General features: G+C 40.0%; 1 protein-coding gene across 3 annotated transcripts in view; it reads left to right on the top strand.

The window, feature by feature from the left end:
* tbpl1 (TBP-like 1) overlaps positions 1-13,480 on the top strand; it is a 41,126-nt gene that overhangs the window by 14,719 nt on the left and 12,927 nt on the right. For 2 of the 3 annotated variants that reach the window (XM_085997571.1, XM_085997574.1), the window contains exons 2-5: positions 5,261-5,343; positions 6,391-6,583; positions 10,083-10,165; positions 12,936-12,999. In XM_085997571.1, coding sequence (XP_085853697.1) covers positions 6,449-6,583; positions 10,083-10,165; positions 12,936-12,999 — 282 coding nt within the window. In that variant the 5' untranslated portion in view covers positions 5,261-5,343; positions 6,391-6,448. The remainder of the gene's footprint in view (positions 1-5,260; positions 5,344-6,390; positions 6,584-10,082; positions 10,166-12,935; positions 13,000-13,480) is intronic. The other variant, XM_085997572.1, reaches the window with a different exon arrangement.

Here is a 13,480-nt window from a genome sequence, read left to right as displayed (position 1 = left end):
CAATGTGTGGTATAGCATAGCAGTTATTTACTATACAGAAAATGTGACGAGGTGGTACTTACTGCAACTATTTTACCACCAGCGGTAATGTAGACCAAACCAGTGGCGGAGCCATTTGTGGGGGGATTAGTCATCACCCCAATCACTTCGAGATTGGCCAATTTTGTATGTCGGGCCTCGGCCAAAACGGACTACAAATAATTTACTCCCTTTTAAATTCCTAATCTTGACTGCATTGTGATTTTGAGTCTGATGCGAACGGCAAAGTGGCATTGGAGGACGTCATGGTTGCACTGTGATAAGTCGGCTAAATCTGGACTTCAGTCGCCCCCTATCCCACCCTCCCCTTAGATTCGCCCTGTTCCAAACACCTGAAAACATGACATTTCCAGTCATAGAATTATCCACTCCTGTATGTCTACAGATGTTATTAATTTAGATCACACACAGGCGGGTTTGGTAATATTCAAATACATGTCTGGCTCATGTACTAATCCTACAACCCATTAGGAAAGCTAAACATTTCAGGGAAATGAATTGGCCTGGACCCTCTTAGACTTTGATCTTATCATCTGTAATTCTAGTCAGCAAATAAGCATGCAGGTTTCCTGAAACCTGTGGACCAAAAAGAAACTTAAATGGCCACTTCTGTGCTTTATCTCTTTGGCAAACGTGAGTTACACCTTCTATACAACAGTTTTTGCTGAAACATTTCCTTGCTGCACAAGATCTGGCATTGAAAAACTACTACATATGTGCTAACACTATGTATATCTAATCTCCTGTGACATTGCTCATCGGTCATCTGTGGAATGCACATAGGCATGATGTTTAGCTGCGTCTTGAAATCAGTTTGAAGCAAATTGTTTATGGGAATATTTCAGATTCCCAGCTGCTCATAAATATTCCGTTCTTGCCCTTGGCGAGAGGTTAGGTTATCAAGATTGGGAAAAGCAAATTGTTGCTCTTGTTTTAATACACAGGAAACTTTCTGGTATCCGGCACGGACAGGACCGACGTGTTGCCGGTTCATCAACAATTCCAGATAACCGAACGCTATAGTAAAAGATACGGAGCTCAGAGCTCTGTATAAAGCAACAAACCCTGTTGCTTACAGCTTCAAAACAATCGGCACAAGTTGCAAGCGTCTCTGTAGCTTAGCAACAGCTTCAGCTACACCCTTGCACAGCAACAAATCGAGTAAAAAAAAAAAGTAACTAAAAGTAAAAAAAAGTTACCTGAACCGACTCCTGAATTTTGCCGGTGGATAGAGCGTTCCGGTTATTTAGGGGCCGGTTAATCGAAAGTTTCCTGTATATACTTTTGACACTTTAAATAAGATAACTGAAATGAGACTGATGTGTGCTAGATCCAAAACATATATTTTATTATTGAACTGACGAGTTGATCTCCTATGGCATTGCATGCTAGGGGTCATAAGAAATAGGATCAGGAGTAGGCCATTTAGCTCCTTGAGCCTGCTCTGCCATTCAATAAGATCATGGCTGATCTTCAACCTCTTTCCTGCACTATCCCCATATCCCTTGATTCCTTTAATATCTAAAATCTATCGATCTCTGTCTTGAATATACTCAACGACTGAGCATCCACAGCCCTCTGGGGTAGAGAATTCCAAAGATTCACCACCCTCTGAGTGAAGAAATTTCTCCTCATCTCGGTCCTAAATGGCCATCCCCTTATTCTGAAAATGTGACCCCTGGTTCTAGACTCTCCAGCAAGGGGAAACATCCTCCCTGCATCTAGCCTGTCAAGCCCTGTAAGAATTTTGTATGTTTCAATGAGATCACCTCTCATTCTTCTAAACTCTAGAGAATATAGGCCTAGTCTACTCAGTCTCTCCTCATAGGACAATCCCCCCATTCCACGAACCAGTCTGGTGAACCTTCGTTGCACTCCCTCTGTGGCAAGTATATCCTTCCTTAGGAGATCAAAACTGTACCCAATACTCCAGGTGTGGTCTCACCGGGGCCCTATATAATTGCAGTAAGACGTCTTTACTCTTCTACTCAAACCCTCTTGTAATAAAGGCCAACATACCATTTGCTTTCCTAATTGCTTGCTGTACCTGCATGTTAACTTTCAGTGATTCGTGTACAAGGACACCCAGGTCCCTCTGAACACCAACACAATCTCTCACCTATTTTTCCTACCAAAGTGGATCATTTCACTTTGTCAGGGCCAAACGTGGTCTTCAAGTGAAGCAGGATTAGAGGATAGGGAATAAATTGGACCAGGGTGTAAAGATGTAATTTAGTCTCCATTTTAAAGTCATACATTCTGTCCTTATTTTAATAATACCTGTAGTTAACCAGAAAAACGTGCACCAATTTGGGAAGCATAGAAGTGGAATTGTTTGGAGCACAAGAATTTCTCTAGTACTGTCTTAGAGCTGGAAGGTGCAAACTGAGGTGCTACCGTGCCACCACTGGCGGGGTGAGTGTAATTACAGTGTTTCAAGTTTACAATAGCAATTTCCATTAGAAATGTGGACATCGGAATTTATAATAGAAAAAGTTGACACCTAAGAATTTTATCTCCTTGTAAATTGCCCAAGTTTCTGAGGGTTAACTGAGTCCATGATTGTGCAAATTGGGTGTGGTCTGTTTAAATAAGTCTTTCCTTTCTCATTCCATATTTTGTTTGCAGCTTTGCTTGTATGTCTGTAATAAGATAAACTCACTATTATGCTTAGGAGCCTTTAAGTAGATTCATGAGGACATAATCTAGGCTGACACTTCAGTGCAATACTGAGGGAGTGCTATGCTGTCGGGAGGTGCCGTCTTTCATATGAGACGTTAACTCGTGTGCCCTCTTGGGTGGATGTAAAAGATCTCGCGGCATTATTTGAAGAAGAGCAGGGGAGTTCTCCCGGTGTCCTGGCCAACATTTATCTCTCAACCAACATCTTAAAAAAAAAAATAATCTGGTAATTTATTTCATTGTTTGTGGGAACTGCTGTCTGTGCAAATTGATTGCCGCGTTTCCCTACATTGCAACAGTTGGCTTTCAAGCACTTTGGGATGTCCTGAGGTCGTGAAAGATGCTATATAAAAATGGAAGCTCTTATGATATGGCCAGATTTTCAAATCTGAAGTAATAGCTTTCTACTTGCCTATTTGGGAATTGTGCTATTATCTGTCTAAAGGCTCTGTCAAAATAATATTTTTTGCATTCACGCATGGATGAGTTAATGAACATTTATTTGGAAAAGTTAATGGAGGTAATTGACACACTTCCAAGATATCTGCGCAATAACTCATGATCTTTTTGAAATCCTTTGTTTCTTACAACAATACTTTACATAACATGTTGAACTTTTGAGTGTCAGCTGTGGTTCAGTGGGTAGCACACTTGCCTCTGAGTCAGAAGGTTGTGGGTTCAAGTCCCACTCCAGGGACTGTGAGCACATAAAGCTAGGCTGACACTCCAGCGGAATGCTGCACTGTCGGAGGTGCCGTCTTTTGGATGAGACGTTAAACCGAGGCCTCGTCCGCTCTCTCGGGTGGATGTAAAAGATCCTAAGGCACTATTTCGAAGAAAAGCAGGGGAGTTATCCCCGGTGTCCCAGCCAATATTTATCCCTCAATCAACATAACAAAAACAGATTATCTGGTCATTATCACATTGCTGTTTGTGGGAGCTTGCTGTGTGCAAATTGGCTGCCGCGTTTCCCACATTACAACAGTGACTACATTCTAAAAGTACTTCATTGGCTGTAAAGTGCTTTGAGACATCCGGTGGTCATGAAAGGCGCTATAGAAACTTTTTAACTTTATAAGCAACGTAGCCTATTACGATTGCTTCGACTATCATCAGAAAGTTTGATCACCCTTCAAGAATGTAAGAAGTCTCAGCATCCTTGCTTATTGGTCCCATTGAAGGACAGGCATCCAAGGATGTGTATGAGATTGATTGTTTGTAGTGGGAGTACTGATGATCAAAGTGATATTAAAGCAGATGTGTTAGAAATTTTCCTTTTAGCAGGACTTTGTTAGATGACAATGCGACACATAGTAAATTTTATCAGAATTGAGAGAGTTTTCTTGCAGTGTGCTGAATTACTAGTAACGTTAATTGCTTTAAGTAAAATATTAGCACTTGCAGTTGCTGAAGTAGAAGTAATGTAGAGAAGGAATTCCTATGTGTTTTTTCTTTGATAGCTTAAATAATTGTACCGAGGAGGGAGTGACAGTCATCCTCGATACAGTGTTGTATCCTGGACACTCTAGGCCTATGATCATCGGCTGTTAATCACCTTTCGTTTTGCTTTCCTGAGATGATACTTGCCCTTCTCCACTGCACTTGATTGTCTTCCTGGCTCTTGCAAGTTTTTAAATCAGGATTTTCTCCGACAAGATTATTCGCCTTTTTCTCATCAACAAAACAAACTTGTGAATTACAGATGGAGAAGTTTATTAATACATAAGATTTCTGACAAAACACCACAGGATAGGGATGTTTGGAGTTAGTATTTTCTTTGCTGTTTACGCTCTTTCATCATATTCTTATCCATTACTAAGACCCATTGGCATATACCACTTTTTACATTTATTGTTTTCCACAACTGCCTTATGGTCGGTGGGATATGGTTTAGAATAGGGAGTATCAGCATTTAATACATGACCAGGCTTGCTAGAGTTCTGCCAGGCATTTTTGTAAAACTTAGCTGTATGTGTGTACAGATAATTATAATAATTACTGTGAAAAGATATTTTTCAGTGTAACAGTGCACATATACACCAATAATTCTTGCTATCCTCCTAAACCTCAGTGATACCCATACATTGTATGGAACTGTGATGAAAATTAAGCATTGGCTACTTGTCTTCCAACTTAAAATAACAGGAATATCACAAAAGTAATATCGAACTGAATTTTCATTTGAGGGTTAAAGGAAAACAACGTGGATACAAGCTAGTTCTTTTGACACTTGTAAATTGAAAACAGTAATACACCCTTAATAGATCATGATTTTCAACCGTGTATAATTTATGTCTACAATTAAGGCATTAAAAAAACAAGCTTGACCATCAATCTATTATATCAACAATTGAACTGAGTGATTTCTCTGCTGTTTTCAATGTGTCCAAGTTCTGCCTTTAATGTTCGAGAGCTGAGCTTCCATTGCAGGGTTCTTCGTGGGTATTCATTATTACTTTGCAGACAGCAGTTTATAGGACATTACGCTGTAAACTAACCTGATAATAAAACTGAGATATTGCTTTTATTTCACTTACAGGTTTGCTGGTACCCTTTCTGCTAGACTTTGTTTATATTTGCCTTTTACTCAGACTCGAGGAATTGGCTGCCCAGTTGGCCATGGTGAGTAGTTTTCTATCCTTAACTCTCAAGTGCATTACCAGAAAATTGTGGGGTGCCTCATGGCTCTGTGCACCATACTTGGCAGAATGTAACTTCTCTGTAGTAACATCTAGGCCCGGAATTTGCGGTTATAATGATGGTGAAACTGTCAGCGCACACCATCATTCCTCTGTAAAACTGACTAACTTCTGGAGTCTGCACATGTGCATTTAAATGTGGAAATCCTGAGGTTGCTGTCTGTGATACCCTGCTCCTCCACAGGGTGCGCTGTTGCAGTCCTCGCAGGTGGAAATCAATTAAAATCACTGAATTGACGTGAACTTCCACTTTTTATGTACTATTCATGCTGTAAAAATCCTTTAAAAAAGTTAAGCCTTGTTGAATGAGATGTAACTGGGTTGTTAACGGCATACTAGATAAAAATTCCTAAATTTTTAAAATAATAAAACTTTTTTTTAAAGTTTATGATATTTCAGCTTCTACCTTCAACCTATGTTTATATTCCAATCTTTATTTTGCTCTTTGTAAAATTATTAAAATGTGAAGGATAATTGGTGTTTTTTACTTCCTGGTTTGCTGTCTAAGAATTCTTATGTGTGATTGGCCGCTTAGCCTGCTTGATGACATCACTGTTGCTGGACGCTGGAGATCCCCTATAGGTGACGCCAGAATGAAATTGACGCCAGGAAAGGTGAAATCCACGCCACAGAGATCGCTAGATCCTTGTGGGCAGCTTTCTTGGAGGCCAGCAGCGAGCGGCGTCACTTCGGCACTGACCGCAAAATCCGGGCCCTAGATTTTACTGCCTTGTTTCATGGATGCTATTTTGAGTAAGGCACTCCAGCAGATATTGAGTAACAATTTTTAAAAATTCATTCCTGGGATGTGGGCATCGCTGGCAAGGCCAGCATTTATTGCCCATCCCTAATTGCCCTTGAGAAGATGGTGGTGATCCGCCTTCTTGAAACCGCTGCAGTCCGTGTGCTAATTGCTTATATTAGTATATCTCTTTTTATATGAAGTTAACATTTTGTTGTTCTAATCTAGTATAGCACTATCTAGATGGTATGCTGTCTATTGGTCAGTTGGATAACAAGCCATACCCATGGAACCAGATAATGATATTGCACTGGATATTTTGATAACCAATGTAGTCTGTGTCTTTAAAACAAGATGCCATTTAAATCTACGAAAGATTGCACTGGAAGGAACAAATGTGATCTACAAAAGAGATGTTGGGGTAAGTTCTATTCTGTTTGATGTTCTCACTTCTGCTTTGTTATATTACTTGCAGGAACCAATCTGACCTCCATGCTGCAGTGAACAATGCTAAATTATCATAAGCTGTTGTTAAGCATATTTAAGTCTTTCCTGTTATATTTAGTTAATTTTTTTAATGTGGTTTACAGATCTTCAGTTTTAGTAAAGGTCACATTTTTGTTAATGCTTAACTTGCTTAATGAGCTCTATATGATTTCTACAGCTAATCTTAGCACTAATGCCTTGTTATAAAAGAACTATTTAAGTGCATATAGACAAAATTAAAGTATGTGACAAAGCAGATGCCAGCCTTTGGGATGCTTAGAGTATGGATAAAAATATACTTCTGAATGTACCTTTAGATTTGGGTACTGATTTTCAAACACAACCTTTTTGGTGCATTTTCATTTGCTGTCTTTTGATTCTTGCAACAAAAAATGAATTCAAGAGAATGATCAAAATTTCAACACTAATTTTCTGTGTTTTTGGTGTTTTATACTGGTTTTGAGCTAATCGTTGCCCATAATTTAATACATACCTTTTGTATGCTGAATGCTAAATAAACTGTAGCATAGCTTCTACTTTGTTCAAATTAAACCATTTTTCTCTTGCATCTATCATTGTACGTACTATCAATATCCCAGCGTAGTTTTCTTTTGGCGAAGGGGAAACAATTATTCATTGGATCAAGCATCTATCAGAATTATTTGCCTTCCTGGCCTGGTGGAAGATAAAGATCCTGCATCACTAATCACATAGAACCATGTACAGGAAACTTTGGTTTATCCGGAGGTTATATGTCCGGAATACTCAATCTAACGGCAAAAATCAGGAGCCGTTTTCTATAAGTTTTTTTAGTTCTCGTTGCTTTTCTTTTCCCCAGTCAGGCACTGCAAGGTCTGTAGCTATAGCAATAGCTTCAGCTAGAGACGCTTGCAGCTGCAGCCGACTGTTTTGAAGCACAGGGTTTGTTGATTCACACGGAGCTTTTCAGTTCCATATGTTTCAACATTAACGCTGGTATGTCCGGCACTTTTGATGGTACGGCACCAGCTCGGTCCCGTCAGTGCCGGATATCAGAAAGTTTCCTGTATCTAGAATGAGGCACAGAAGGCGGCCATTCGGCCCATCGTGCTATCCAATTAATTACTACTGAATCTGCTTCCACCACCTTTTCAGGCAGTGCATTCCAGATCAGAGCAACATGTTGTGTAAAAAAAAAAAAAAAATTTCCTCATGTCGCCTCTGGTTCTTTTGCCAATCACCTTAAATCTGTGTCCTCTAGTTATCAACCTTTCTGCCACTGGAAACAGGTTCTCCTTATTTACTCCATCAAAACCATTCATGATTTTGAACACCTCTATCAAATCTCCTGTTAACCTTCTCTGCTCTAAGGATAACAACCCCAGCTTCTCCAGTCTATCCACATAACTGAAGTCCCTCATCCCTGGTACAGTACCTCATACCTGAGGTCCCTCACACCTGAACCAGTATTCCTGAGAAACCCACCCTAATATAGTAAACAGGCAATTATCTCATGTTAAAACATTACTCCAACCTATTAGCCTCTGATTACATCTGCCAGCAATCACTGTAATAACTGAATTATTTTAATGAATAATCAGAACATATGACTTCAAGTCGCTGATACAATTTTTTTAAGACACAAAATTTGTATGAGCTCACAGTTGTAAATTTGTTAAAATCAATAGAATTCACCAAATTATATGTTGACACTGACAACTTAAATTTTGAGATATTAACACAGATAGATGACTGTTCCATTTAAAAAAGATTACTCTAGGGGTAAGTGGCATTAATGTTAATATCTGTTTCAGTAATGTAGAACAATTTTGTTCCTGTTTTTCAAGGAAAAATATAAAAGGTCCTTTTATATAGTTACTGTACTAAGAAAATCAAATTGTTGTGAGCTTAATCAAGAGGGTCTTTGGAGTATATAATTTCAGCGCACTTGTGCTGATTATGGATCAAGATGATGTCATTTGTGTTTTTATTGTATTATTCATTCTATCTGAGTATAGGCCCCTCATTTAAGATTTCTTGTGTGCCATCTGTGAGAGACTCAGTATCTGCATGAAAACCTCAGTTTTTACATGGATCAAGTGACAATAGTGCAAACACAAAATCTTCACAAATTCAATTGCAAATCAAAAATATCAGGAGCAGTAGGTTTGTTGGACATAGTAAGAAATAATGCCCAACAAAGAAGCTGAAATTCTTCCATTTGGGCATGAGATGTCACTGTTCACTCATTTCTGCTTCCTATAAAATGGAGACATGCTGGCATAATTTACAATTACAATAATGAACTCTAGTACAAAACACTTATGAATTAAGCATTTTTTTAGCTTATTTTTATTATAAATGTTATCATAAAATAGATTATTTTATGCCTTGGCATCATTGGTAGTTTAGAAGATTGAGAGGTGATCTAATTGAGTTGTTTAAAATGATAAAGGGGTTCATTACAGTAGATACAGATAAACTATTTCCTCTGGTGGGTGAATCCTGAACAAGAGGGCATGAAGTTAAAATTATAGTTAAAGACATTTTGGAGTGAAATAAGAAAACACTTTTTCACACCAAGGCTAGTGGAAATCTGGAACTTTTTCTCCCAGAAGGTTGTAGATGCTGGGTCAATTGAAATTTTCAAGACTGAGATTGATAGATTTTTGTTGGGTAACGGTACCAAGGGATATGGATCAGAAGTGGGTAAATGGAGTTGAGGTACAGATCAGCCATGATTTCATTGAATGGCGGAACAAGCTCGAGGGGCTGAATGGCCTACTCCTGTTCCTATGTACCTACTCAATACAAGAATAACTAGAACCTCCTCCTCCCACGGAAATATTTGTTTATTTTACAGGCGCAGAGGTCTTCAATGCTATTTTTAAAATTCATATACACTATTCACTGTTATAGGAAGTGTTTTGTACATAATCATTTTGCATTTTCATGCGTGAAGTATTGATCTAGCTACTGTTAAATTAGCAATCATACTCAGATTATTAGCATCAAAAATCAATAAAGTACTAAGCCTATAACCTCTAGATGCAAACCTATCCTTGATCAATATTAGGCAAAACTTATATCTAGCAATAATGAATAGAAAGCATGCATATAAAAATTCTAATAATTTTGGGAATAAAGCAAAGCCAAGTACTTAAAATGACCACTGGCATCAGACAAATCCCAATTACCATAGTGATGATATCATATAAAATGAGATATAACTGTAAATAGTGCATATAACATGCATTATTTTACATTCAAAATCAGACCTCAAATTTAGATGCACATTATATACAAGTATTTTTTCCAAAGCAGACCTTTGTCATTTTTGCATATAACATGATCCAGAATTGAATTAAACAAAATATAAATGCGATGTTCTTGTTGAATGTACCAGGAGTTCTATGATTAAGGCACAGCTAATATTTTGTTGTATATGTTTGCAGAAGGTGTTAATGAAACTGAGGAAACCCAGGATAACAGCCACAATCTGGTCCTCAGGGAAAATTATATGCACTGGAGCTACAAGGTAAAAACTTCATTTTCTTTTTAAAAGCTTTTTATTCTAGTATTAAAATTGACAGTTGATTTATTTTATCTTAAGATCTTATCTTAATGGTACTAGCATTATACATAAGTCAGATTAGTTAACTATGAATTGGGGAATTTCTGCCTGTGTTTTTTCAGATAAGTGGAAAAAACACTATCCATATTTATATGGGTGATGATGCAGTATAAAATGAGATGTAACTATAAAGTATAAATTGTAAATTTATGCTAATAGATAGTTACAAACCAAATCATTATTATTCTCTATTGTGTTCCACATAGCATAATATATATGTAATAAAGGTAATAAAATCAATGGCACCGATCTTGACTGGAGTGGGTTTTGTGAGCGGGTGGGAGCATTTTTGCTCGGGAAACCCAGACGTCCGAGACCTACATGCTGTGGACTTTTTCAAGCAGGTTACCCTCCCGGAAGCCAGCCTGATTGACAGGCTTGGCTCCCTGTCAGGCAGGGAATGCTCCGGACAAGGCCGGAGGCCAGGTAGGGAGCCTGCAACTGGGTTATTGGGAGGGTGGGGGGGTGAGGTGGTGAGTGGTGGTCACCGAAGCGGGGGGGGTGGGGGGAGGGGGTCTGATGGTAGGCAGAGAAGAAGGTAAGCTTTGTGGGCCGGGAGGAAGCACTCCAGCTCCTCCTGGCCCACAAGTAGTGCAGGAAGGGCACTTACCTTTTCCACAAAGCAGACCTCGCCTACCTTTAGCTGCTGGGTTTCCCTGAGGCCCCGGAAACACAGCCGGCCAAGGTTAAACCTGGAAGACAGGTTAAATATGAGGCATGCAGCCTCATTATAATATTTAAATAGTGAAAGTCTAACCACCACCCCTTGACATTCAACGGCATTACCATAGCCGATTCCCCCACCGTCAACATCCTGGGGGGGTCACCATTGACCAGAAACTCAACTGGATCAGCCACATAAATACTGTGGCAACAAGAGCAGGTCAGAGGCTGGGTATCCTGTGGCGAGTGTCTCACCTCCTAACTCCCCAAAGCCTTTCCACCATCTACAAGGCACAAGTCAGGAGTGTGATGGAATACTCTCCACTTGCGTAGATGAGTGCAGCTCCAACAACACTCAAGAAGCTCGACACCATCCAGGACAAAGCAGCCCACTTGATTGACACCCCATCCACCACCACAAAGCATTCACTCCCTCCACCACTGGTGCACTGTGGCTGCAGCGTGTACCATCTACAAGATGCACTGTGGCAACTCACCAAGGCTTCTTCGGCAGCCCCTCCCAAACCCACGACCTCTACCACCTAGAAGGACAAGGGCAGCAGGCGCTTGGGAACACCACCACCTGCAAGTTCCCCTCCAAGTTACACACCATCCTGACTTGGAAATATATCGGTGTTCCTTCATCGTCACTGGGTCAAAATCCTGGAACTCCCTGCGTAACAGCACTGTGGGAGTACTTACACTACACAGACTGCAGTGGTTCAAGAAGACGGCTCACCACCACCTTCTCAAGGGCAACTAGGGATGGGTAATAAATGCTGACCTTCCCAGCGACGCCCACATCCCATGAACGAATTTTTTAAAAAGGACAGTCCGCTTCCTGTGAGCGGATTGGTCGCTGATCCATCTCTCTTGTAACCGGATGTAGGTGGGTCGGGTTCCTACTTCAGATTTTTTTAAATTTTAACCTCTGACCAGATCACAACCCACCTGTTTTTTTGAGAGTTAAGATTCAGCCCAGTATTTCTTCCACCTCTGGGAGCTCTATGATGATGCCTTTTTGCAGGGTGAAGTTATGCATCATTCAACAGATCAAGATCCTTGTTGGATTGTACTGCAGGATACTCATAGACTTGGCCAAGCACCTGAAGCACTACTTAAATATACCACTTATATGTTCTATGATTACTCTTGTGAACCTCATCATACCTATTTTCAGTTGCTGTCCTTGGATGCCACAAAGGTGTCTTGAGCTGGGGCCAAGTAGGATAAAACCGGAAGTAGGCAGGTTGGGATAGGGTTTGAGATTTTTAAAATTTTAACATCCCACCCGACCCCAACCCACCTGTTTGTTGTGGTTAAAATTACCCCCAATATAAGTAAATATTGCTGATGTTTTTTCCTGGAATAATATATATTAATATACTGGGAAATGCTTGGTCACTAGAGGGCACAACAAGAATCTCAGAATAGATTCTAGTCTAAATTTTATGAATTAGAGCTCTAATGCAAAGCAACAGGAGTGCATACTTAGAATTCAGGTCCTCTGTTCACACTTGAATTCCCAATATGCGCTCCTATCAATGGACACCTTGCGCCAGGAAAACTGGGGGTGAAATTCATTTTTGGCGGGGATATAAAGCGGGTGGTAGTGGGATTGGCCTCCTGTTCTACATCACGCCCGATTTTTCTTTCAATTGAAGTTAATGGAAAGGAAAACCAGTCAAGGTATGGGCGACCAACCTGCTACCGCCTGTTTTGCAGCCCAGAAAGGTAAAATTTCACTCCTACTGACTATAACATCTGTTCTCTGGCTCATTTAATTGTTTTAATGTCAACTTTGTATATATGACCATTAGGTGTCTGTCAACTATTATGTATTTCTTCATTCTATTATCAAGAACACTCCCGTCCCTACCCAGTAATAGAATGTAGTTCTGGGGTTTAAAAATTGTGATGCCGTAGTTCTTTTACAGTACTTCAGCTGAAATATAATGTGCGACAAATTTTTTTGTGCAAAATTAATAGAATTTTTTCAAACACATTTTAGTGAAGAAGATGCAAAAAGTGGTGCTCGAAGATTAGCCCGTCTTCTGCAGAAACTGGGCTTTCAGGTAATTCTTTTGTATGTTATATTTGTATAGCAAGTCTAAGTACTGAGCTAAATAAAACCACTTGGTCACTTCAGCTGGTGATTTGTATTCTTGGGCCGCGAATTTAACCGCACTGAGGGAGCGGATTTGGAGGCGGGTCCGCTGTCAAAATCGCAAAGATTGACAGCGGGTAGGAAACCTGCTGTCAAGCCATCTCCACGCAAGTCTCCCAGGTGTCGGGTCTGTCAGCGCAGGACTGACCCGACACCAAGCGGCGGGGGATACAATTCAGCTACTTAAATGACTTGTTAAGAGCCCATTTAAGAATATTTTGAGGCTTACTTCTAATTTTACCTTCTCCCGCACTGGTTACCCGCTGTTCGGGGAACACGCCAGCTCAATCTGGTGTGTTTTGAGTCTGCTCTGATGTTTGTGAAAAGCTGACAGCTGCAGAAGTGGTGTCAAGGATGCCATGTTGCAGATGGTGAGTTTCAGAGCGCAG

Source organism: Somniosus microcephalus, chromosome 9 (genome assembly GCF_052327205.1).
Source record: "Somniosus microcephalus isolate GS21.2 chromosome 9, FLI_Smic_1.0, whole genome shotgun sequence".
In the NCBI taxonomy this organism is placed as follows: domain Eukaryota; kingdom Metazoa; phylum Chordata; class Chondrichthyes; order Squaliformes; family Somniosidae; genus Somniosus; species Somniosus microcephalus.
The sequence above is the reverse complement of the archived record's forward strand: the minus strand, read 5'-3'. Positions and strand labels throughout refer to the sequence as shown.